Here is a 25,177-nt window from a genome sequence, read left to right as displayed (position 1 = left end):
GGCAATGAGGCAGATAGGTCTTTTAATGGAATGATCATCATCTAGCACCAGTTCCCTCTTTGTTAATAATTCATGGTAAAAAAAATGTAAGGAACTATGATGACACTACAATTGTCTAATAAGCCATACAATATGTAGATGAAAAAATATCCCCTGCCGCTTTTTAGCCTTGAATATTAAAAGCAAAGAAAAGGAAGAGAGGGAGACCTTCAGTTGACTCGTCAAAGCCATTCTGGTGTCCTGACAGATTGACTAGAGGCCTTTGTGAATCCATTTGTGGGTGAACTTTGAATGAACCTCAGCTTTGGGGGAGAGGGCACTGACAGGCCAGTGCCTCTGGGGCAGGAACTGTGCAAACCTAACACTCAGTGCAAATATTGAGCCTGCCTATAACACCAGGAGATGAAACAGGGTTGTCAAGCCCCTGCCAGCTTTAAGGAAGAGCTGAGGGCAACATACAAGGTTCAACTAAAAATGTAGCTCTAGTGGTGGTAGATTATCCTATTACTTTTCTAATGAACTATTATAGCAATCAGAAGAGAAAGTGGCAAGTGTAAGTGGGAACCTGTACCAATTGTTTGTGGATCTCAGGGCATGGCATTTGTGCAGAGCCAAATTGAATTTGGGTAACAAATCTAGTGTGAAACCTGGCACCCTGGAGTTTGTTGTCATGTTTAGAAAGCCTGGGGGTATTCTGAGGTGAAGAGGTCATTGGTAGCCACCCCATGTGTGGTGAAAGACTCCTCATGTCACATTATGCAAAGGGAAAGAATGGATAAAACTCAACAGCAATGAAAGACAGAACATGATATATTTGTTAAAGTTTAATTTTGTAAAAACTATTATATAGAAATCAGCCATATGTGATTGTCAATATGAATTGCATTTCAATGAAAATGACATATTTTCCCATCTGATTCCTAATTTCATGAGTAGGCAGATTTAAAACAGTTTCAACAACAGTTAAACAATGTTGACTTCCAAAATACTATTTGCGTAGAAAGAACATCGAAGAAGAATTCAATTAGTTCCAAAGATTTAGATTTTCTTACAACATATCCTTATTGTCACATTCAATAAATACTTTATAGCCTACTGTATGGGAACATTTCATTCACACACAAAATTTACAAATCAGCACAAATACCGACTTTTCAAAACAAACATTTTATTTCTAAGTTCTCACATAATTATCTAAATGTATTTGTAGAAAATACCCGTAAATAGTGCAAACATGAAACTAAATTGTTTGCAGAAATTAGTGCACCTAAACCCTGTAAACCTGCAGTATCCTTGAACATGTGACAAGTAAAGTGCAGCACCATGAGTGCGGTAATTCAAATGTTATTTGTAAAACGATTGCTTTATGCGGTCTTCGAGCTTGGCGACACATCAGGAGATGAGGTGATCTCTCCCAAATCATTTGCCGGTACTGCTGTGTTTCGAAAGACGGTTCCTGCTTTCTCACGCTTTTTCTGCTTCATCCTGCGGTTTTGGAACCAAATTTTCACTTGAGTTTCGTTGAGCTCGAGAATAGCGGCAACTTCCACTCGCCGGGCCCTGGTCAGGTACTTGTTGAAATGGAACTCCTTCTCGAGCTCTGTCAGCTGCTTTGTGTTGAAGTTGGTACGGATTACATTCTGTTGACCGGGGACTCCATACTCTGAAACTGTAAAAGTTAATGAATGAATGAAGGAACTGATGGAATAAATTGCATTTTAAATGAAGGAATAAAAACAGGAATAAAGTGTATTATGATTATGTGATGATTGTGAGCGGCCAAGCAAACACATTCTGTATTTGATCATTTATTTTACGCACCAAGGCACATTTTACGCACTAATATGCAAAGCACAAACATTGATTAGGCAGTGTCTCTATAAATTCCTCATATATATATATATATATATATATATATATATATATATTGTAATGTTGTCTATAAATTAGCCTTTGTCATGACAGTGTTATTTATGACCCTGTCCCAGGAGCTAACAAACCTGTTTTAGGGGGATTCCTCTTAACTTTCATCCAGTCGAAAGTTTTTGAAGTTAAATCTGCATTGAAATCATCCGAATCCTTATCACTATATTGGAAAGGAACTAATCTCGAGTAAATACTCTCCAAGTATTCTGGTTGCCCCTGTTCTCCACTGCAAAAGTGCAGATACTGGCTGCTTGGTGCAGACCCTGGCTCACTGTTCCCTTCGGCCAGGGGCTCACTGTTCCCTTCGGCCAGGGGGGGCATGTTCGTTCCAATGGCTGACACAGGAATCCCAGGCGACTGAATGAAACCTCGTTCTTGTTCATGAATTAGAGCGTATTGATGAGGTCCATAATCCAAGTTGGGCCCTGTTGGCGAGCCATACACCGAGTTTCCCGTTGAGCCAAACTGGAGATCTATATGATGTAGCTGGGGCTGGTGGAGAGGGTGGCTCGAAGTCTGGTGCACCGAAGAACCACCAACTAACCGCCCATCGGACACAAAACTATCACTTGTTGAGCATGAATTGGAAGATAAGGAGGACCTGTATCCATGGTTTAAATTGTGGTGTCCGGCATTGGCATTGAATATGTTAGTCCCCCTGTTACAAATGGTATAATCTAAGTAAGAGTTCATCCTGTATTGTTATGGCAAAATTTATGAAGACGGGTCAGTCCACCTTAATTGCTCTTCCCTGTGCCCTACAACCTCTAGGTAGTATGTCAAATCTGTAAAACTGCCTACCACGCTCATATCACCTTAGTGACAGACCATGTGACTCACTTTACGCCAATGGCAATTGGGACCTATAGCAGTTTGTCAGGTCAGGATCGTCCATCAAACGTCTCACATTTACATGACAAATGCTTCAGTCAAACTCGCCCATCAATCTGATAAGAACAGAAACACGTCACACCACTTCTGCAAGGACCTTCTGGTCAGACTGAGGGAGAATGATAGTCTGAAAAAGTGAAAGATTTTGAAATTATTTCAATTTTGTCTCTCGAAAATGTAGAGTTTGAGGCAAACAGTTGATTTGGATGGTCTATGTGATCGAAATAGTATTTTGGCTGTGCTTTTTTAACAGTATTATAAGAGTAAGTAAGTTTAGTGAACTGAAATGTTTCCATTGCCATTCATCCAGTTAACAAGAGGATATACGATTGGTGTATAATACCAGGCGTTCTCTATGAGAATTATGTTGCCCAATGTGTATAAGTAAAGCAGCTCATGTGAATTACTTGATTAGCTCGGCGTGTTCTTCCGTCTGAGAGCTAATTTTACAGAGGAGTCTTGAAATTAATGCGACGATCAATCTTCTGCTCCTCTAAACGCTTGACAGCTAGTTCTCCAATTTGCTCGAGAGAGAACAAAGAACAGCCTAAATCATTGTGCCTTTATGGACTTTTAACAATGTATTATTGCGTATACACTTTACCAGACTATACCTAATGTGGCCTATTTCATTTGACATATTTTAATATATTTGGTATGTATTTTACTCTAACTAGACACCTTTAAACTATATAGAGGTAGAGCAAGCTCTTTTTGATAACAAGATGTGTAAAAAAAAAACTGTTCTGCAGAAAGTCTGAACAACAAATGCATTTATTCAACAATAATACAGAAATTATTCGTCAGCATAGCCTACACATGCATTTCAACGTGTGTCCAAAAGGATTTCACAATGAAATTACATTTTGAGGAACATTGATTCAACTGTCCCTGAAGCATAAGAGTCTGTCTGTAAACACTAAGCCCTATGATAAAAAATAACAAAATGTATTAAATTTAATTAATAAATAACATATAAATAACATTGTAATAAATATGTTTGTAATATTCCAATGCATACAGTTGGGTCATGACTTGCATAATGTCAAGTCTTGTACAAAAACATAAGTGAGAAAAGTTTTTGCTTGATAATGATTTAAATTCGATGTTTTACATTATCCGGTGGTTTCATATATTTAAATAATTTCAGGTTTATCCTATGTGGATAAGAAATCAAAATAGAAAAACAGAGCTGTCCAACAGGAACGAATAGCCTATGCAGGTGCTGATCTGTGGATGGCATCACATTGACTCTAGCAATACTTATAAACACTCTAGTCGAATTAACTCTGTGTTTTACATCCGACTCTAGTGGTCACAATCAGTCGCTTAATTCCCAAAATAGTTAAAGCTGCTCTTTTCGAGTAAAATATTAGTAACTCTGCTGTAATGACTCAACACTATTTGCATGCATTTGTATACAGCGAATAATTGGCCTTTTGCGCAATTATAAAAAAAAAATTTATGTGTGCAGGCCTGAACTTTGGATTCGGTCCACTAAGGATCTGATTATGGTCAAGTGACATTTTGACTACATATGCTATAAATGAGTCAGTCTAGGAGCTTGCTTGATTCATTCTTGAGAAGAATGATGCCCCAATATGTATGTTGTGTTTGGATCATATAGTGTAGGTTTAGGATGGTGTTGGCTTGACGTCATCTGTGCAGTCTGATTACACTGATTACTTATCCCGCATGCAGTGAATGGCAAGTTCACATCAACATGAACAGGGTCAGCTTGAGCATAATGAATGGAAAAACTACTATCATTGTCCTGCATACTGCAAGGAGCATATTCTGGGGTTGTGGCATATTTCTGTTGCCCTTTCATTGAGTTTGGGTAGACTGATGCACTGACATAATTGTTTTGTTGATGCTTTAAAGATGGCGGGGAAACAGTGTCATAATCCTCCCCCATTGCATTAAAATAACCTAGATCGGTAAGAGTTCCAGGACTACCTAAAGAGGAGCACAGTCCTTTAAACTTTCCATCTTTCTTGCACTTCATTCTCCGATTTTGAAACCAAATCTTGATCTGCCTCTCCTTTAGACTGAGTTGGCTAGCCATCTCCACGCGCCTGGGGCGGCAAAGATAACGATTGAAGTGGAACTCCTTCTCGAGCTCAACCAACTGGGCGCTTGTGTATGCGGTGCGCGCCCTTTTGGAGACTGCAGTTGTTGGGCTTTCCTCGTCACCAAATAGTTCTGCCGAGAGAAAATGAAATGTAACCTCATTCATAAATTGAATACAATACCTAAACAAAATCTTAACATTAGGCTATATTACATTACATTAACATGTGAGCTTCATTCGAAACTGGAAATGCAATTAGCCAACGCCCATTGGTCGTAATCATATAATACAATTAGGATTTATCCATCTTAAAACAGTATTATTTGTAGACCTAAATGGGAATTTTACTGTCCAACTATTTATTGGGCTAGGCATTTGAATACACACCATTAACTTCTAAGGGATTGTCTCCGTTCTTCTTTATACAGTTCTGAATTGTCTTCTTCATCCACGGAAATATGCTTTTGGTGAAGGTAGAATTTGAGTTAGGGTCAATCTCTTTTGGGTGCTGTGATTTGCTGTTGCCATTTGACTGCGATGAGCAATCCAACTCCTTCAAGTTGACCTGGCTCTCCAGGTAGGCCAAGGGTTGGTGGGCTGGTGCGTCATGATTGTATCCAAATCCACTGGCACCTTGGTATGGGGACTCTCCAAATATTGCTAGGGCGTCTTGGTAGGTATTTCTCTGCATTGTCAAGAAATGTCTCATCAGCTACTGGGGCCCTTTTGACCTTCTGAAGGAACATTGGCACCCAGAAGTCACGTGACAATTTCCTTCCAATGACCTCTTGGTTGCTGTTCTGAAAGGTTATGAAAAAACACAGAAGGGAGGTGACAGTATGAATCCATCTTATCAACTCAATAGCATCATGACGTGAATAGGAGCCTTTCAACCTGCTTACAGAGGCAATGTCAGACTAAACGATACTCTCTAATATCTACTTTTCCCTTCTCATCCCTAAAACAAGTAATTGTTTGTTGAGAAACAAGTCACCAGTTTTTAGTCCAGTAGTGTTATTCAACATAGGCCTACTTTTGCAGACGCGTCAATGGGCTGAAACAAATAAGAATGCAAACAATGCAATTTGAATTCCATAAAGGGAAGACATGATTTTTATATTTTCAAGAATTTAATGCTAGAATGCTTGAGGCCTGTAGAAAAAATAAATAGCTCTACATGTTAAATTACTAGCCTAAATAAATACAACTAATTAAAGACACATAGGCTAATGATAACATTATTATAATATACAACTGTCGATAGAGATTTAGCCAACAAAACCAAGGTAACTGTGTCAAGTCTCCTACATAAAGCCCAATGTAGGGGGGGGGGAAAACAGCCAATTTCTTTATTCAATATCAGATAAACCTAACCGTTAATGGTAGCCTATAATTGTATATGTCTGATCACGTTTCCTTACATTTCCATTGTTATCTTCAACATGAACAAAATATTCAAGGTCTCTAAATTCATTATAACGATTATGCTGAGTATGCCTTTAAAAGCAACCAAAAAAGTAAAAACAGAAGATGATTAAATAGTTTAAGAGAAAACGAATGTTGGATGGTATGGAGGCATACCGTACAGCTTTATGAACTCTGCTTGAACCGCGCACGAGTCATATGGTCATAAATCACAAAGAAAATAGCCGACCATTCACCAGCCCGGCTTACCTTAGCGTATAACGTAGACCCCACGAATACTGACTAGATATGATTAATTTCACATCCAGAATCAATAACGAGAGGTCTCTCCTTTCAAAAACACCGAGGAGTATTATAATCCAGTTCCAATGATAGGCTTGCTATTAGCTCATTGGGAGTCGCCCACAGCATGGAAGAGGTCGAACGAGAACATGGGTAGCCTTTGCGCAGCTGACTAGACAGCGAAGAAGAATTCTGGCCACATCGCCAATTTGAAAACACTATTCACCGAAAACCATGACCTCAGTCCGTAAATTATGAGATAAATACATGTGGATACATTACTCCATGATGCTTTGTAAGGGGCTGTCTGCAGTTATAGCAGCCTATTTTAAAATGTGTGTTTAGGATAGCCTTTCCACAACGAAAATGGTAATTGCAGATATGGTGGGACGGGGCTGGTGGCCTTTGATCGATTTGATTCACACGAGAGCAATCTGCATTAATGAACTGACCTGAGGCCCCAACTTTTCTCTATGGCATAGCCATAGAGCTAACATAGCCCAGTCTATACTTTGAGTAGGCCTATCTCACTGGATGTTGTTATATGCCAGATTTTTACCAACAATACAAATATAAAAATCAAGAGACCAGTGTTTGGAGAAACAGAAAACAAATAACAATTTGAGAGTAGTAGCCAAAATGTGGAATGGCATTGGTGTCTTAAAAGAAAGGAAATCAAAACGCACCAATTGAACTATGCCAAACTAAATTGTCAAAATGGGGTTATGATTTTGATTTGGTGACTTTATGACTTTGCATACTATTGCATGACCCCTGCATGAATAATGTATGTCAATGTGAAATTTGCCAAAAAGTTCGTGTTGAGTGTGACTGGCTATCAATAGAATGTATTTCCATGATAATATGAATTTAAAATGTCAGGATTATGCGGTTGTCTAAACTGGCAGACAACCATATCGAAAAGTTAACTATTTTGCACACATCAGGACAAAACACACCAACCCAACACTCAAAACACACCAACCCAACACTCATATTCAGTTTTGGATAGATAAATTAATATTCCAGCATATTAGTGCTCAAAAGGCTATGGACCCACAATACGTCAGTTTCTTTGGAGAACCATCTGCCTCTTGGCTGTACAGGTTAGACATTGAGCCTACTGGAGGTGAGGATCAAACATGCCGCTATAGGATTGTTGTTAGTGGATCGATACCCATTGGGACTGTGGCGGTGCTTTGATCTTTGATGTTAACCTTTTAATTGAAAATACTCAATCCCCTCGATTCATTCATTAGGGACAATAGTTAATACCCCAGGCAGGATAGCTAATGTTTAACTACACGAAAGTAATTAGGCTACAACACAAAATAATCTAAACATTGACCAGTCTTTTGATCAAAGACGTCAGGACTGCCAATCTAACGAAATTTAGCCGAGGTAATTTAGCCGTGACCGGTTCAGACCATGCACATGGATTTGTTGAATTTAGCTAGCAAATGGATACCATACATTTCCCACTTTTTCGATTTACATTGTCATTATACATTTATAGGATGTCTGCCTATAGCCTAGCTATATAATCTTTCAGTGATCAAATATATATGTGTGCCTATTCTTCGAATCTCAAGACAAATTCCTGCCATATACACTGTCATGAAAATACTATAATAATCGTTTCAAATCATATTCCATAAAAAGCTCCTATCCTGGGGGAACGATGATCAATTCGAAATGATGCATGAATATGTGGCGTCGAGATTAGACAATGATTTATTTCAAGGTTCTCTGGCTTAAAATGAAACGTTAAGGCTCTGTAATTGCCAAGTTGATGTAACCCGAGACCTCCAGGCAGAAAGTCTTTATATCGGTCTGCTCAGCCCAGATGAAGGATGGAGAAAGACAATTAAGAGCACCGATTAATCGTATCACTTGTGGATCTGTAGAGTAATGCACATACAAAAACAAAACAAGAGTATTCCAGAAACACAATGGCAGCTGTCTCTGACATTGGCTCACATATCATTAGGCTATAAATCAAAATGGAACGATTGGCAGACAGGAAAGAGAGGAAGATAATGTAGGATGAAATGTATACATCACCTAAACCATCGAAATCAATTAAAAAGAGATAGATAGTCTAGCCCATGGATCTCTCGCATATTGAAACTTCAATAAAGAAAATCAAACAATATAATGTTTCATGCTTGTTGTAACATTTCTTGAATTGGACCATACATTTCCTGCAACGTCATTCACATAGCCTGATTAATACAAAATCAGATTCTCCAAAATGTTATCCATATACTTACAATACATTTGCAGGATCTTCTTCATTCCAGCCATGTAGACTTTAAGAAGATACATTGTACATCAGCGGGCAATTCACTACAGTGGTTGGCCTGATGAATGCATGCATCTACTCTGCAACCTCTTCCTCAATTTGTTAATGAATCACGTGACATGGATGGTTGCTCACCAGGCTACTCTGACCTATGATGTGGGAACTGGCTTCAGAGCAATGCAACTTTGTGTTGTATTATTTGCACGGTGCTGCAAATATAAAGTCAAACCTACCCATATCGTTTTTGATTTGCACTGTAGTGCTGTCTTTGAGAACGAAGATAAGAACTCTGATTTCTTTGGCAGACGGTCTGGTCCTCTATAGATAAACTGTATAGCAAAACAAAAGTGTATTAAAGAATTAAGAAATACATGTTATCCTGAACGATGCCCACATCTTAGGCCTATACTGAAACGTCGAATGGAGCCGTTTATTTCTCTGTCATAAAATGGTTGGTCGGCTAGAATCTAAACTCATGGATTAGTTCAGATTGCTACAAGGCAAATTATTATTAAAAACGGCAAGGCCTCCTGCTGATCTCATGCAACGGCAATTGATAACAGGCGCATAAATACAATAAACAAGATTTACAAATGTTCAAACAACTGATTCTAGTCTATAAGAGACATATTTACGCCAGCAATTAACTACCCTAAATCAATTTAGGTAAGGCAAATAAGTTAACACACCCTCTGAGTTTAGTCTACAACAGCGAAAATCATTTTTAAAATGCATGGGGATATAGGCAGTTTCAGACCCAAATATTAATTTCAGGCCTCATGGACAGCATGACGAAATTTAGGACAACACACAGTAAACATTCTAGCATTCAGACTTGAACAAAAACACACTGCCTCGTCAAAGTATTGATCCATCCCTAACCGTGTGGGTGTGAATGTGTGCGTAAAAAGTACAAGTAGTATAAATATAAAGAACTACGTTCAAAAAGCATGTCTCACCATGGGTTTGGTACACCATCCTCTTTGATAATATTTAATACCATGAAAAATAACATCTTATCCAACTTCCTTACACTTTTAATCAAATGTGGTCTGCACTAGCCCAGTTTGGACTAGCCCAGTCAATCAATATCGTATAGGCCAGGGCTCTCCAACCCTGTTCCTGGAGAGCTATCCTCCTGTATGTTTTCAATCCAACCCAGTTGTAACCAACCCGATTCAGCTGATCAAACAGCTAATTATTAGAATCAGGTGCGCTATTATGATTGGAGCCAAAACCTACAGTACGGTAGCTCTCCAGGAACTGGGTTGGAGAGCCCTGTCATAAGTTGGAAAGCTTTCATATAATAACGCTTTTTAGAATAGATATAACACCTCATGGCTTACCCATCAGTTGCATTAAAATACATGAGACGTGCATTTCGTTATAACAATAGATATATGTTTGAAAACTGGAAGTAAGGAGCAACAGTGGCACTTACCGAGGTTCTCTAAAAACGTATCTTATTATCCAAAAGACAAAACTCGGGCGTAAAGGTTAGCACTCGGTATTCGCCAGCAGCTAGTTTTGCGCATTATAGTTTTCAAAGGAGACATGATGGATATGTCAGCGAAATGAATTCCAGACGGAAGGCTATCGTCAGTAGTAACATGGGGCTGTCTATAGACTGGGCACTTGATGCTGAGTGGGTAGGGCTACCTCCCCGAACAATGTAAACCTTAGCTCGCCCCATGTCATTGCTGTTCATCTTTAGACGGACTCGCGGTCATTGCTAGCCAAATAGTATGGATTATAATAATATAATAATAATAAGGATTATATTCAAAGTAGTGATCCTGGGGTAATAAAAATAACTATTTTGATCTTGACCGTTTGTGTATTACAGCAACACGATTAAATAATAATTAAAAAAGGCATAATGACAGAATGTTTATAAACTAGGTTTGGCACACATCTAGTCCAACATTAGGCTCTCTCTGTCAAAAAGGTCAGTAGGCTCTGTTGATGGTAAATAAAGAATTGCATGTTAATTCCAATCTCTCAATATAGGCTACTGTTGCACAGTGGCTCCAAAGCCCATGATTTTCATTTCAGCCTGCACCTTCAGTGGGGTATGGGGGGAATAGATTACAGGTATTCTTCAGTGGCGCCTAAATCAATACCAACGAAATCCTAAATGTCTTGTTTAAGCATTTGTTGTGTGCTAGATGCAAGAGAACCACGTTTAGGCTATTTGTTTTATTTCCAATCTTATTGGTCTTCACTGGAATTATGTCAAGGTGGACCAAACGATTCTAATTAGCATGATATACGTACATGTAATTGCCTAAATAAAGGAAACACAAACATAAAGTGTCTTAACCTCTATATTTCTGTTCAGTGTAAAATAATTACAAACACAACATGTAAAGTGTTGGTCCCATAAGGTGAAAAAAATATCCCAGAAATGTTCCATATGCACGCACATCTCTCTCCTTTGTTGTGCACAAATTTGTTTACATTCCTGTTCGTGAGCATTTCTCATTTGCCAAGATATTCCATCCACCTGATAGGTGTGGCATGTCAAGAAGCGGATTATTGCTGGGGACAATAAAAGGCCACATAAAAATGTTCTGTTTTGTCACACAAAACAATGCCACAAATGTCTCAAGTTTTGAGGGAGCGTGCAATTGGCATGCTGACTGCAGGAATGTCCACCAGAGCTGTTGCCAGAGAACTGATGTTCATTTATCTTCCAAAATAGTTTTAAAGAATTTGGCAGTATGTCCAACAGGCCTCACAACCACTGACCACATGTAACACGCCAGCCCCCAGGACCTCCACATCATCAGGCTTCTTTACCTGCAGGATCTGCTATGATATTTTGAAATTGTTTCATGTTGCGTTTATACTTGTGTTCTCTGTAATTTGGGGAATATATATATATATATATTTGTACATAATAAAACATATAAACGGGTCAACATCTAAATATTGCTCCCAGCGTTGATCAAAGCTCAGAAGGCTTATATTCTTGATCTGACGGAGTTCAAATCGCGCCTGCATCTTTGCGAACGAGTGGAATCATGAACAGTGGTTTGTTCGTAATGTTCGCCTGCGTCTCCTGGATTTGCCTCCCGGATTGGCCTTTTTAGCATTACATTCACCACTCTCTCAACGGCTAACTCCGCCCTCTCGTGCACATGCCCAGGGCCTGAGATGTAAATCTAACCACACCAGCTCGGAGTCGGCTCAAGTAGGTAACTAGAGACCCTGTGTAGTGTGTTTGCGAGATGCCGGACAAAAGGCCATTTTAAAACCGTCCCGAGACTCCTGCCGTGTCTACAGACATCCCCCAAAACAAACAAAAACCGTATTTCAAAGAGTGAGTACACAACTGGTAAATAGTCTCTTATAAAGACAGTAGGTCGGTCGGGTGGCTAGCTATCGCAGATACTTAAATTGCAGGCTCTGTATTGGGCTACTTTATCCCAAATAGAAGGATGAAGTAAGAAACTAACGTTAAACGGAGCATACCTCAGCAGGATAATAATAACGTTGCTTTACAGAGAATAGGCTATACTGAGACAACCAGTGATGTCGTGAGGCTGAGGCAGGCTGCAATGCATGTAGGAAGAAGCAGAGATACCGCAAGATACCGGAAACAAGCAAGCAAGCAGGCAGAGAGAGTTTAGTAAAGTGGTTTCCAACTTGTTAAAACTTATGAAACAAGTTGTGAACAAATATATATATATATCAATATGAACATCTCCACATGGCCTATTTTCCCTATAGGCCTATATTGTCTAATCAAAAAGCAAACAATGCAGTCTTATATCGATCGTCCACTGGAGTTTACAGTTTTACCCATCACCCATCACTCACTGATATTAATACAAAATTGTAAGTAACATTCTAAAAATGAATGTGAATGCGATAATACATAGGATCATCTGTGTGCTCCATTGACGCCTGTGTGGAGCTTCATGAGTAATGCCTAGGAATACAAACGTGAGCACTATGGAATTTGAGAAAAGAGTTATCTATGTAAAGAGTTGATGGTTTTATACAATTCATTATGACAACTGACTGAACAGTCGCTGAGGCTGTGTCAGTGTCATTTCTCATATTTCCCCCGTTCAAATCAAATCAAATCAGGCGTATAACATTACAACTGTTTAAGCTAGCTAATAGGCTATGTAGATGTTGATCAACTGAGGTGAAAGAACTAGCAGAACTCGAACCCTGGTCAATCAAAGAGGCACTGAGTTTGAAGGTAGGCCTTGAAATACATCCACAGGTAAACCTCCAATTGACTCAAATTATGTCAATTAGCCTATCAGAAGCTTCTAAAGCCATGACATACTTTTCTGGAATTTTCCAAACTGTTTAAAGGCACAGTCATCTTAGTGTATGCAAACTTCTGAACCACTGGAATTGTGATACAGTGAATTGTAAGTGAAATAATCTGTCTGTAAACAATTGTTGGAAAAATGACTTGTGTCATGCACAAAGTAGATTTGGACTTGTAGACTTGCCAAAACTATAGTTTGTTAACAAAAAAATGTGTGGAGTGGTGGAAAAACGAGTTTTAATGACTCCAACAAAGTGTATGTAAACTTCCGACTTCAACTGTAACTTGTCTCTCTCCGGGTTTAAAAAACATGGCCTGCTGGAGCTACGTCATTCGAAAAATCCAGATCCCAAAACACATACGAGGTGGACACGAGCTTTCTGATTAATGTTGTCTTTGGACATACAGCCTTTGATAGACACCGCGCCTCACGAATCGCATGGCATTTTAATATTTGTTAGAAGCGGTGACCTGCGTTTCACCCCTTCCTCAAGACCACACACATGAACAATTTCTGACTTGTTCGATGATATTGAGTAATATAGGCCTACTCCTACCAAAAAGGGAGCAGGGGCCCAATATATATAGGAACCAGGCTCCTGTGAGTTATTGGAGCTGATAATTCTGAGCGCAGAGGGAGCAATGACATGTATAGTGATTTACAGTTAAATAGCAAACAGTGGGTAGGCTAGGCCTACACCCCGAATTAAAACATAATTCCAAATAAATACATTATTTTGTTCCAGAATGTTTTTACATGTTAGGGTACTCGAGAAAGTGAGATAATGGGAGAAATTTTGTTTTATCTCCTCTCATTGGAAATATAGGCCAGGCATTGTCATATAACCACAGACTTTCTAAAGTTTGAGCCTTTTTTTTACACTATGCTTAATTTACAACTTTGCTAAAATATTTGAGTAGTCTAGACGTCATACATGTTATCCATTGGACATACAGTAAGTAGCCTATTGTTTTGTGTGTAGGCTATAACATAGTCATAGGCCTATAGTTAGATGATCGATTGAGCGGGGCAACAGTGAAGCCGGTCTGAAGCGGGCTCTGCTGGTGTGCAGGTGGCGTTACACCACGTCACTGAATAAGCATTGGCCTATGCTCCAATCGCATATTTTAAGATTTACTTTAAGGCCACTTTGTGAGGCACGATTATTATGCCATCTATCCACGCATATTAAAATATTTCTGTCGACTGTTGTAAAACAAGATTTCAGATAAAGAACAAATAGCCTGTTAATCTATCAATGCTTTTTCAATATAAAACTTTATTCCCAACTGCTCAACAAAAAGGCCTACGCACTAATAAATGTGTCAATCTCCATGCAATTGTATCGAATATAAATAATAAGTAGGCCTAGAAATGTAAAACGACACAGACAATTCTTAAACAAAACACTAACGTATTTTACGCATTAATCCATCCATACAGAATAACCAACACAAGATACAATTCCATAGTCTACCATTTATGCTTCCAAAAGCACAAATTAAAACAATTATTCAGATTGTCTTTTTCGTTCGTGTAGGACTATGGATTTCAAGGATGTTGACGATGCCAGAGAAACAGGCCTATTGCTATTGTAGGTTAGATCCTCAGCATCTGTGGCTCTCGTCTCGTGACCTCGCGATGATCCCGGTCTATGAATTATTGATGAGATCCGTGCACAGATTACCCCTATCAATATGCAATACTTATTATCCTGGTTAAATGGCTATTTAACAGTTATGAATAGTGCAATTGTTTCAACCCAATAGAAAACATTGGTGTGTGTTCTTTAGCATATATATTTTTTAAATATATAAAATGATTTAAGCAAAAAAAAGTTTGAGACATCGGGATTTTTTATTGCATTTAGGTACATTTTAGATGAATAAATGACAGCTATTGACGAAAGATGTCAAAACCAGTGTTTTCATATTGGCCTAATTTGATTGGATATCACCACGCAACTACGCAAAGACATGAACCATTAACATAGGCTACAAACACACAATAGCAACATGTTATTATAATATAACATACAAAATTGGTCGTAATTCCAAGTTTGACATACAGGCCTACACAATCAGGATCAGTGTTTGATGCGTTTATATACTGAACAAAAATATAAAAACGCAACATGTAACAATTTCTAAGATTTTACTGAATTTTGGTTCAAATAAGGAAATCAGTCAATTGTAATTCATGAATTGGGGACTAATCGATGGATTTCACATGACTGGGAATACAGATACAAAAAAGCCTCAAAATGGGCCTCAGGATCTCGTCACGCTATTTCTGTGCATTCAAACTGCCACCGAGAAAATGCAATTGTGTTCATTGTTGCTGGTTTATGCCTGCCCATTGCATAACCTCACCGCCACCATGGGGCACTCTGTTCACAACATTGACATCAGCAAACCGCTTGCCCACACCGACGCTATATACATTGTCTGCGGTTGTGAGGCTAGTTGGATGTACTGCTAAATTATCTAAAATTATGTTGGAGGCGGCTTATGCTAGAGAAATTAACATTCAATTCTCCGGCAACAGCTCTGCAGTCAGCATGCCAATTGCACCTCCCTCAAAACTTGAGACTGTGGCATTTCATTGTGTTGTGTGACAAAAAAACAAACATTTTAGAGTGGCCTTTTAAAGTGGCCAGCAGAACAAGCTTCTTGATATGCCACACCTGTCAGGTGGATGGATTATCTTGGCAAATGGGGAAATGCTCACGAAAACAAATTTGTGCACAACATTTTAAAGAAATAAGCTTTTTGTGCATACAGAACATTTCTGGGATATTTTATTTCAGCTCATGAAACACGGGACCAATACTTTACATGTTGCGTTTATATTTTTGTTCAGTGTGGAATTATTAAGACTAATATTTATATGATTAGACCTCCATATATCCAGGATAATTTATTCAAATCGACTAAGGTCTGATTCCCAACGTTTACAGTGGATTCACCTATCCTGCCCTTGGAGAGAGACGCACTGTTCAACGGCGTATCTTGGAGATTGATGGGACACACAAAACCCTGTTCAAGTTCGTGCTTTACCTTAGGCCACGCTTTTATCAAGACGGTCTAATTTTTGGATCCAGACTTGAATTTCACTTCAAGTTTTTGTCAGTTTTCTGACTTGAGTCTATAGGCCAGAGACATGCATTATCCAACTGCCCTTCTCATACCAGCACCTATGACACTGAATACACGAGGTTCAATGCAGTCATTGCAGAAATTGAATTAGTTTGTGTCCTGTTCGTGTAGAGGCAGAATTTCTTCTGCCTGAATGAATTCTTATTTGCTGGTGTTTATAGATAAGTCGATTGCAATCCATGGATTCTCAAAATAGGCTAATTCCAACATGAATAAGATATGTTTGGTTTATAATCATAGACAGTGGAACACTTATTTAAATGTATCACTGCATTTCTGATATGAACTTTCTATCCTGATATCGCCACTGCCCAGACTAGTGCTGTACAGTCCACAACCCTTTCTAATCCCTTCGCAGCAGTTAAACCGTCACTTTCATTCAAGAATGTGAATTATATAGTACATTGTCTACTCCCCAAAACCATAAAACTAACTTTATGGACCCCACGTGACCTTTCAGAGTCAGTGAAGGGATTATATGTTCTACGGTACGGAGGCATTTAGTGAATTCGAGCCATGTACCTGTAAGATAGCCTACATGATGGGACATTTGATGGGGAAACGAATAACTAAATACAAGCAAACAGAAGTGCGACTCAACCCAAAGAAGGCAATAAGAGGGTAAGTTTAAAAGGTTTAGAGTTTGTTTTTCTGGTAAATAATGGCAGCAGGAACCAATAATGAATCTAATAACCTTGACATGATGGTGGGCACTTTATAGGTGCATGGTTAAAACAATATAGCTTGGACGAAAACAATGCAAATATTTAAATCAGCAACAACCTGCCTCAAATGTAATTCACGTCATAGGCCTATACAAAAAAAGTATTCTTAAGCCAATGATAAGCATGAAAACTTCTATGGAAATTATTCGTGTTATTTTATAGCAATGTAAAACAGTACAAAATCTATAGGAACATGTTGTTTATAAAGTTAATTTGTTTAATCGTGTGGCAAGGTTAAGTAAGCCTAAATTGTTGATACAAAATGTCCAAAATGCCATGAAGGGTTTACGTTCACCAGTGTTATAGCCTACGTGTGTCTATAGAATAGTGCATTAAAACATGTGTAGGCCTAATTAATTAACTTTAAATGAAGAAGAGGTTAATTAATTGCAATTACTATGCTTCAAATATATCAAGCGATGGAGAGAAACTTTATTTCCAAATCTATAGATTCACATAGAAATACAAAAAGCTTAATTGGCAAAATCTTTATCATCACTGTAGGCGTATAATCCACAGAATACCACTCCCTTCCTGTCCACTATACAAATTGATCACATTGAAAAGGTTCAATACATTTATGCAACTTAATAAGTACTTAGTTCTAAACAATTACAATTGGATATATTTGTGCACAACGTGTCATAGGCTACATAACAGATTTACCTGTATTTTTAAACCTGGAAAACGTACTGCGCTGACCACGATAATCAAGCATAAATACAGCATTATAAACGTACACTGAAGCGCTTTGAATGATCCCATCATCTATAGGTTTACATTCAATGAAGAGCAGCTTATGTTTTGGAAACATAGACTACTGTACACTTTACACCTGTTAGAATGTTTAGAAATGACACAATATAGGCTAACAGCTCACGTGAAACATGACAACATTCAAGAGATAAAACAGAGCACATGACTTTATACTACCCTTAGACAATGAGTCTAACCTTTTTCTAGTTCCAGAGATAACTACAGCTACCGTAACACAACGTCAAACTAAACGTCTGTTAAAGACCACATATTATTTTTTCGTCTAAAATCACAACAACATGCTGAAAGGTGCTGCGCTGTAGTTTACAGTACTCCGGATGTCCCCCGTATCACTTGCAGTTCGAGCTCAGTTATGGAACGCGCTACCTCCTGTAACCAGGCTCATGCTTTTCAGTTTATTGTCTTTCTTCCATTTCATCCTTCGATTCTGAAACCAGATTTTTATTTGTCGTTCCGTGAGGCACAACGTGTGGGCTATCTCTATTCTCCTCCTCCGGGTTAGGTATCTATTGAAGTGAAATTCTTTCTCCAGCTCTAGCGTCTGGTAGCGGGTATACGCTGTTCGGGCCCTTTTCCCATCTGGTCCAGCCATTTCTAAATTGCATGAAACATCCAAATTAGAAGTGGACAACAGATGGTGGAAATAGGATTTTAAACATTTGAAAAGGAAACATGTTTAACAGCACATGTGAAATATTAAGCAATTCTGGGTGTTGAATAGGCTGCATGCGGGCGCGTGCCATGCACGGATTGTCGCACAACTATCCTACATTAACAGAAATAGAACTTGCATTCAGCTATAGCCTAAACATAAATACCCACCAATTCTCCAACATTTAAACAATGTTTCTTTAGGTTAATCTTTATTACAATTAAAATATACTTTAATAGGCTAACAATTATTGTTTTATCTTCCACTAAGAAGTATATTGCACTGGACAATATCATAAAAGCAAATCCGTGGCCATATCCTACCATCCTTACGGAGTTCATGCAACACTTGACATATTTATGACGCTACAAATTTGGACTATAGAAAAGCACATCAGCGAGCATGCAATTCACTCCAAAGCAAGACCACCACAAAACACAGTAAAAGTAGGCTATGTATGTACCATGGTTAATGTGCAGTTTCCGCATCCATGGGAATATTTGCGGCGTTTGGCAATCGTTTGAGATTGTCGTGGAGGTTGCGTTATTGGACTCCTGTTGTAGTTGTTGTGCCCGGGCAGCCATGCTGCTGGTACTGCTTGTGTGCGCGCCATCCTCGGTCTCAGAGACAACGCTGGTATCCTCTATCTCTGTAAAATGACTGTTGTTGCCTTTGTTGAGATTATTGTTGGCGATCGAGGTCGTGCTCCGGTCAGGTGGAGGAGAGGGGCTTTTTAGATCCAAAGACTCGCGGTTGGCGCAAGGAAGGGGATCTGGAGACGAAAGCGAGCAGGTCGGCAATCTGTACCGGGCATCGGGGCCAGTGGACGGAAAACCACGGGTATCCTCTCCAACAGCCGCGAAGTGGCTACCAGTGTCGGGGCGATTTACGGTTAGGTCCATGCCATTGTAGTTGCATCCGAAAGACCCAGAGTGCATGGTGCCAGGGTCCCTGAACGTACCGTTCACAGTGCCGTTAGTCCCATAATTTAGTAACTGATAGTCGGAGCCATTCGGATAGCGCCCTGAAAACGAGTTAACAAAGTAAGAGCTCATTTGCTTGTTTTTAAAGGCTCAATTTGTAGATCTTTGTCGCTATAATCCTCTGCTTCACGATTTATGATGTAATCATGAATTATAGCAATGAAGCCTACTGTACTTTGCCAGGTATGCGGCCAAATATGGGAGAGCGCTCGGGAATCACGTGCATTTGTTGACCAGTCGTAAATTCTCACTGATGACTTCAAGAGGTAATTCATGCTCTGTGGTTACAAATGATGACGAAATGATGGTCGTTATGCTCGAGTCAATGGTGCCTCCCCATTGCGCCCTGAGATCCATGTAGGCAGACAGCGTCATCTACCGGCAGTGGAGGTAACTGTCAGAGAGGGTGCTCAATACTTTTTTTCATTGTTCTTTTTTTTTTTAACATTGACTGTTCTAGGACACAAAAGTAGGCTAAACTATTTTACCAATAGGTATCTCAGACAGGTATCCCAGTATAAAAAAGTTTAACAAAAATATATATTATAGTAGGCCTAATACACTATAGGGATTTGTAATCATTAAAGAGAGACTTGCCTATTTAAGTGTCTGGTTTGCTCAACTAGGTCAATTTTACAGGACATAGTAATAATAATAACTATTATAAGACTATTGCCTTCACATCAGTAAAACAAGAAAACTTTCTATGATTTTTTTACAGAAATTACCAACGCTTTATTTGCATTTACAAAAGACAACAAAAACATGTCTTACATAATATTGCACACGACATCCAGATGGCAAGTGCACAATAAACAACTTGTGAAAACATTATCCAGTTGAATATGACAAAGCGATGTAAAAGCCTAAAACAAACTAAATACAACACGCAATATGGTAGGCTATTAGGCCAAAGCATCTCTTGTATCGATAATGGGGCCATAAAAAAAATATTTTTGAAGCAAAAATATTTAATTATTAGGCTTGTTTTTGCACTTCTCCAACGCCGCTCCAGGAAACCAGTATGTGCGAGTGTAGGTCTATTTCACGATCGTCACCAGTTACCACAACCACAAAGTCATAAACCCCGCCTATTTCTGCAATTGATTTTCCTAAAATGTGAATTTATACCTTTACCACACTTCTAACCTTAACCACACTACCTAACCTTAAATTAAGACCACATTTATGTTTTCATGAATTTTTACGATATAGCCAATTTTGACTTTGTGGATGTGGTAAACCCTTTACTTTCAAGCAACAATATTGACAAAACAAAAAATACAAACACAATCAAATAAGAATAGGCTAGCCAGCTTCAGTTGTTTTTAACCTGTTTCTAACCAACAGACGTTATTTCATCGTGCAAATATATTTATCTAGTAGGCCTATTTACATATTTTCACAAACATGTGTAGGCCTATGCAGCCATTTTATGAAAAACAACAACCAACAATAATTAAACATCTCTCAATTCATGGTACAACAGTTATAGGATGGCTTGTGTAGCTTTTTTACTCTAGTGTCTTTTAATCCGTCTGTTTTTCCTCCTCTTCATCGCTGGGTTTCGAAGGATTCATAACTTTGTTCTCCTTTTTCCACTTCATTCTGCGATTCTGGAACCAAATCTTTATCTGACGTTCAGTGAGACACAGAGCATGCGAAATCTCGATTCGACGACGCCTGGTGAGATACCTATTGAAATGGAACTCTTTCTCGAGCTCAAGAGTCTGGTATCGAGTATAGGTCTGACGGCCCCTGCGTCCACTGCTGCCCAATGTCCCTACAAACAAAGAATAGCAAACCAAATCCAGCAATTATGTAAGAAACAAAGACATGGAATGGATGGATACCTTTACACTATCATCGCTTTTATAGACTATTGCTACATTCACTATTATGGATGTAATAAATTAGCCTATATACACACACATGTAAAATAGCCTACATTAGTAAAACCTTAAAAATAGCATAGCCTAGTTGAAATTATCAATTTTATTCACATGATAGCCCACTGTATTTTGACAGTTAAACGCGTTTCCTATACAAAACAAGTTTATCTCTTAATATATTTTATGTCAATCACGTTCTCGGCGATAAAATGCAATACATATCAGTCATCAAATCATCATGCATGTGTTCACACAACGACTTGTAAAATTATTCCTCTTTTTCCCCGTCTTAATTTCAAAGCAATAGTTACTTATAAGCTACAATGCCAGGCAACACTGTTACAGTAGTCATCTGATTGATAGGCAAACATGCTGACTGTACACCCCCTTTCAATAAATTAACAATAAAACACGTTAAAACGTTAAAAATCAAAAGTAAAGGTTTCACTGACCGGCGGTGCAAGAATTCATCCTTTGCATCCACGGATAAAGCAGAGAAGACTTGTCGTCCACAGCAGTGGTTATGTTTACATTCTGCTCGAGGCACTCTGACTTGCGCTGGTCCTGAGTTAAAAAGAGTGGCTGCTCCTCTCGATTTGCGAAAGCGCACGAGCGGTCACTGTAAAAAGTGGCAGCTGTATAGTCGCAGGGAGCGCTGGTGCTGGGGCGACCGTAGATACCAGTGGTTTGCTGGTAATATGAGGTTGGGTATACCTTCTCTTGCATATTGGCAGCTCCATATGTAGCGTTGGAAAAGTGTCTTAAAGGGTCAGTATATCCGGAGGAATATAAAGGTATCTGAGCGAGGAGAGACTCCTGTCCTCCGGACAGAGAAGCAGGAAAAGTTGAGTTGACAAAATAGGAACTCATTGGATAGACAAATATGTTCCGATGAATATGATTTGTAATGTTTTATAGTCCAAGTGGTTTTGCCATTACTTTATCGGAGATTTGGTTTTAGCTGAAGGGGGCTTGCGAGGTGCCACTCAATAGGGCAGAAGGGAACTGTACCATCTGATCAACGTCCGGCCAATCGCGAGCGTCTGGTTGCAATATTGCTCTCATGGGGGGGCTCTTGTTGCGCACAGGGGTCCCCAGTGACTCGAAACGAAGCGCCCAGGCTTCTCGCGCAGTCTTTCCACATATCAAATGAGCTTGCGCCCTCTGATTCATTCAACATTGAAGCATTTCCTTTTCGTTCTTAATTTCGTTGCAAACAAACGATATAAATACATAATGCTGGCAACACCACCCTACCCTCTATACACACACACACACACACACACACACACACACACACACACACACACACACACACACACACACACACACACACACACACACACACACACAGAGTTTGCATGAAATAGTCACTGTTCAATTTCCCATTTTATCAAACTGACTTAAGAAGAATAATGTTGTTGTTCGTTGGGGTTCTTTCAATTACCCACAAATGTAAAGTATTGATTACTAGATGTAGGCTAGTTGCACAATCAAAAGTGGGCCTATTCAATTGATCCAGCTGAATTTCTACTTTCATGCAGCTGTTATTTTAAGCTGTTTGACATCATTTATGTTTCATCATTCGTTCATGTATAAGTTAACGTGTTCGTTATGTTTTCTAGGTATTCCCACACTGGCCGGATTTACTTTTTAAAGTAAAACACGACCAAGACGTCTACACTGACAAATCAACTCACAAAAGGCAAAATGATTTTCTAACTGACCAAGGCCAATGCAGAGGATATTACACATTGGTTTCAACATTCATCACTAAAAGATTGAGGTTCATGTTTCGGGAACCTGTAGGCCTAAGTAGACCACATTACATGCAGCATGTTTTATTATTAACCACTAAAATAAAGAATTGTTTTTGAATATTATCAAATAAATATATTTACACGAATATAAAACATTGTCATTATCGAATCTAGTCTGATATTATAGTGACTGCTTCTTATATCAGTAGACCCATATTATTGAGTTGAATAATATTATTTAATATTTATTATGCTATTAGCGTTATTTTGTTGGACTAAAAAGTTCCATACATTTGAATAAATAAACAACGCCATTTTCTTTACAACAGGACGTATTTCCTTTTTTCAATCAATATTATTTTCTTTCAACTGTAAAAACTGTAATATGACATTTCAACAAAATCATTTTGTATTAGTTAAAACTTGATACTTAATAGTCTGTGTAGACTTCCTTCAACAAAATTATGTTTCCACAACTAATCAAACATTTTAGCTAAGTATCCTACGACTTGTCTGTATACAGAATGACAGTTATTCAACGTCAATAGCGTTTGTGCAAAATACATTTTTAGTTTGCTTTAGTTTAATTTGAAAAGAAAAAACGAAAGAAAAAATACATAATTTGTACCAATACGTCATTCTGAAAGCTTCTGTCTCAAGAATTCGGTGTCCAAATGTAGGCTTATTGTCGCCACTAGATGGAGTCAAAGAGAAATACACGAGATCAGGTTGTAAAGAAAATGTGCCAGCATACTGCTGTGTAAATGGAGTGAATAACATACAGTTGATCAATTAATTGATTGAGGCTTGACAATAATGTTGATGATGATGACGACGTCGAATAGTGCAGATGATTGGAAAGTGGATTCTGAAGAATTTCATTGGACCATTGAGAACATCGCTTACATCATGTCTCAATTTTACTCTTTAAATGAACCATAAAACATTTTGGTTATGAGTCAATTGTTGCATATCTACTTAGCATTACAGCTAGCTCAAAGGAAATACAAACGAGGGCTACACACAATAAAAAATGTTTTTAAAAACACTGTACATCATGGAAATCTAAATATTTTGGGTTGTCTGATTTTCAGTGTGCGCTCATGATTGTGGCAGCTTCCACAATCATAGGCCTACCTATTTATCTGAAACCTTCGTCAAAATACTAAATGCTTTTAGGCCACAGTCACCCGCCAAAGATACTGCTGCCATCTTGCCACTAACACACTATGGTATTGCAAATCGATACAATGCTTGTACACTTTAGGACACTAGCCATTTTGTATCCTACCAATGTTACATTTGTAACGGTTTTTATCTAACAATTTGCACCTCATGACCTACTCAACATTTTATAATTTTAAAAACCTTATAAGACAGGCTTCAAGTATGATTGTTGCGATATAGGACATTGAGATTTGACGACCTACCTTTTGTTGATAATTCATCATTTCGCATGTGGGTTTTCCGGATGTGATTATCACGGTTCTTTTTACGTCTTCCATTACTGTTAATTTGGTATATTGCATACGGTAAGTAGCAATAACTAAACGATTCCCTCTGTGAAAAATAAAAAATAAACTATTCCATTGTCCTTGCGAATATTGAGTCTTCTTTGACGGTGCAATTCAGAGATAGCCACATTAGCATAGGCTAACATTGGATGAGAGATTCCTCATTGAGTCTATCTCTCAGTTGGTGGAGCTCCGTAGATACAGAACACATTTCTACCAGAATTCAAGTGTAGCTTATACAAGAGCCAAGAAAACGAAGGTGTTACTGAATGAGCGGTCGAAAACAGACAGCTGCAATATAACCTCAAAGGGGGAAAAAGTTCCCTGTCCAGAGTCCACATGACCAACCTCAGCCAATCCCAGAACCCAGACAATCGTAAAGTTCCATCATAAAGTTGTACATTTTCATTAGCAGGCTCTAATTTATAGCATTTTTTCAGGAATGCTTCAATAGAAGGCATTTTTTTCTTCATCGCCATCTTTTTCTTTCAAAGATGGGAAAGCATTTTGGGCTTTTT

At 38.5% G+C, this 25,177-nt stretch overlaps 4 protein-coding genes across 4 annotated transcripts; all 4 read right to left on the bottom strand.

The window, feature by feature from the left end:
* Positions 1-869: 869 nt before the first annotated feature.
* LOC118366904 (homeobox protein Hox-B1b-like) lies at positions 870-3,443 on the bottom strand. Its single transcript, XM_035749740.2, has 2 exons — positions 2,001-3,443; positions 870-1,669 (listed from the first exon to the last, which is right to left on the bottom strand). Exons 1-2 carry the CDS (start codon positions 2,617-2,619, stop codon positions 1,365-1,367), a joined length of 924 nt encoding a protein of 307 aa, XP_035605633.1. The 5' UTR covers positions 2,620-3,443; the 3' UTR covers positions 870-1,364.
* A 167-nt stretch (positions 3,444-3,610) lies between these two features.
* LOC118366892 (homeobox protein Hox-B3a-like) lies at positions 3,611-10,025 on the bottom strand. Its single transcript, XM_035749709.2, has 4 exons — positions 9,863-10,025; positions 9,137-9,232; positions 5,279-5,691; positions 3,611-5,022 (listed from the first exon to the last, which is right to left on the bottom strand). Exons 3-4 carry the CDS (start codon positions 5,598-5,600, stop codon positions 4,391-4,393), a joined length of 954 nt encoding a protein of 317 aa, XP_035605602.1. The 5' UTR covers positions 5,601-5,691; positions 9,137-9,232; positions 9,863-10,025; the 3' UTR covers positions 3,611-4,390.
* A 7,468-nt stretch (positions 10,026-17,493) lies between these two features.
* Positions 17,494-19,714, bottom strand: LOC118366913 (homeobox protein Hox-B5b-like). Its single transcript, XM_035749752.2, has 2 exons — positions 18,974-19,714; positions 17,494-18,452 (listed from the first exon to the last, which is right to left on the bottom strand). The coding sequence occupies exons 1-2, from the start codon at positions 19,563-19,565 to the stop codon at positions 18,205-18,207; spliced, it is 840 nt and encodes a 279-aa protein (XP_035605645.1). The 5' UTR covers positions 19,566-19,714; the 3' UTR covers positions 17,494-18,204.
* A 508-nt stretch (positions 19,715-20,222) lies between these two features.
* On the bottom strand, positions 20,223-22,588 carry LOC118366920 (homeobox protein Hox-B6b-like). The gene is made up of 2 exons (XM_035749765.2): positions 21,838-22,588; positions 20,223-21,276 (listed from the first exon to the last, which is right to left on the bottom strand). Exons 1-2 carry the CDS (start codon positions 22,253-22,255, stop codon positions 21,023-21,025), a joined length of 672 nt encoding a protein of 223 aa, XP_035605658.1. The 5' UTR covers positions 22,256-22,588; the 3' UTR covers positions 20,223-21,022.
* Positions 22,589-25,177: the final 2,589 nt, after the last annotated feature.

Source organism: Oncorhynchus keta, chromosome 3, assembly GCF_023373465.1.
Source record: "Oncorhynchus keta strain PuntledgeMale-10-30-2019 chromosome 3, Oket_V2, whole genome shotgun sequence".
Taxonomy (NCBI): domain Eukaryota; kingdom Metazoa; phylum Chordata; class Actinopteri; order Salmoniformes; family Salmonidae; genus Oncorhynchus; species Oncorhynchus keta.
This window is presented reverse-complemented; position numbering and strand designations above follow the sequence as displayed.

Coding starts and splice junctions, on each gene's coding strand:
- LOC118366913 (XM_035749752.2), bottom strand. CDS start 19,565: ATGAGCTCTTACTTTGTTAACTCGTTTTCAGGGCGCTATCCGAATGGC. Junction 18,453..18,973: donor GAAACTGCACATTAACCATG/GTACATACATAG, acceptor CATGCAATTTAG/AAATGGCTGGACCAGATGGG.
- LOC118366920 (XM_035749765.2), bottom strand. CDS start 22,255: ATGAGTTCCTATTTTGTCAACTCAACTTTTCCTGCTTCTCTGTCCGGA. Junction 21,277..21,837: donor GATGAATTCTTGCACCGCCG/GTCAGTGAAACC, acceptor CTTTGTTTGTAG/GGACATTGGGCAGCAGTGGA.
- LOC118366892 (XM_035749709.2), bottom strand. CDS start 5,600: ATGAGACATTTCTTGACAATGCAGAGAAATACCTACCAAGACGCCCTA. Junction 5,023..5,278: donor CAATCCCTTAGAAGTTAATG/GTGTGTATTCAA, acceptor TTCTCTCGGCAG/AACTATTTGGTGACGAGGAA.
- LOC118366904 (XM_035749740.2), bottom strand. CDS start 2,619: ATGAACTCTTACTTAGATTATACCATTTGTAACAGGGGGACTAACATA. Junction 1,670..2,000: donor GAGGAATCCCCCTAAAACAG/GTTTGTTAGCTC, acceptor TAACTTTTACAG/TTTCAGAGTATGGAGTCCCC.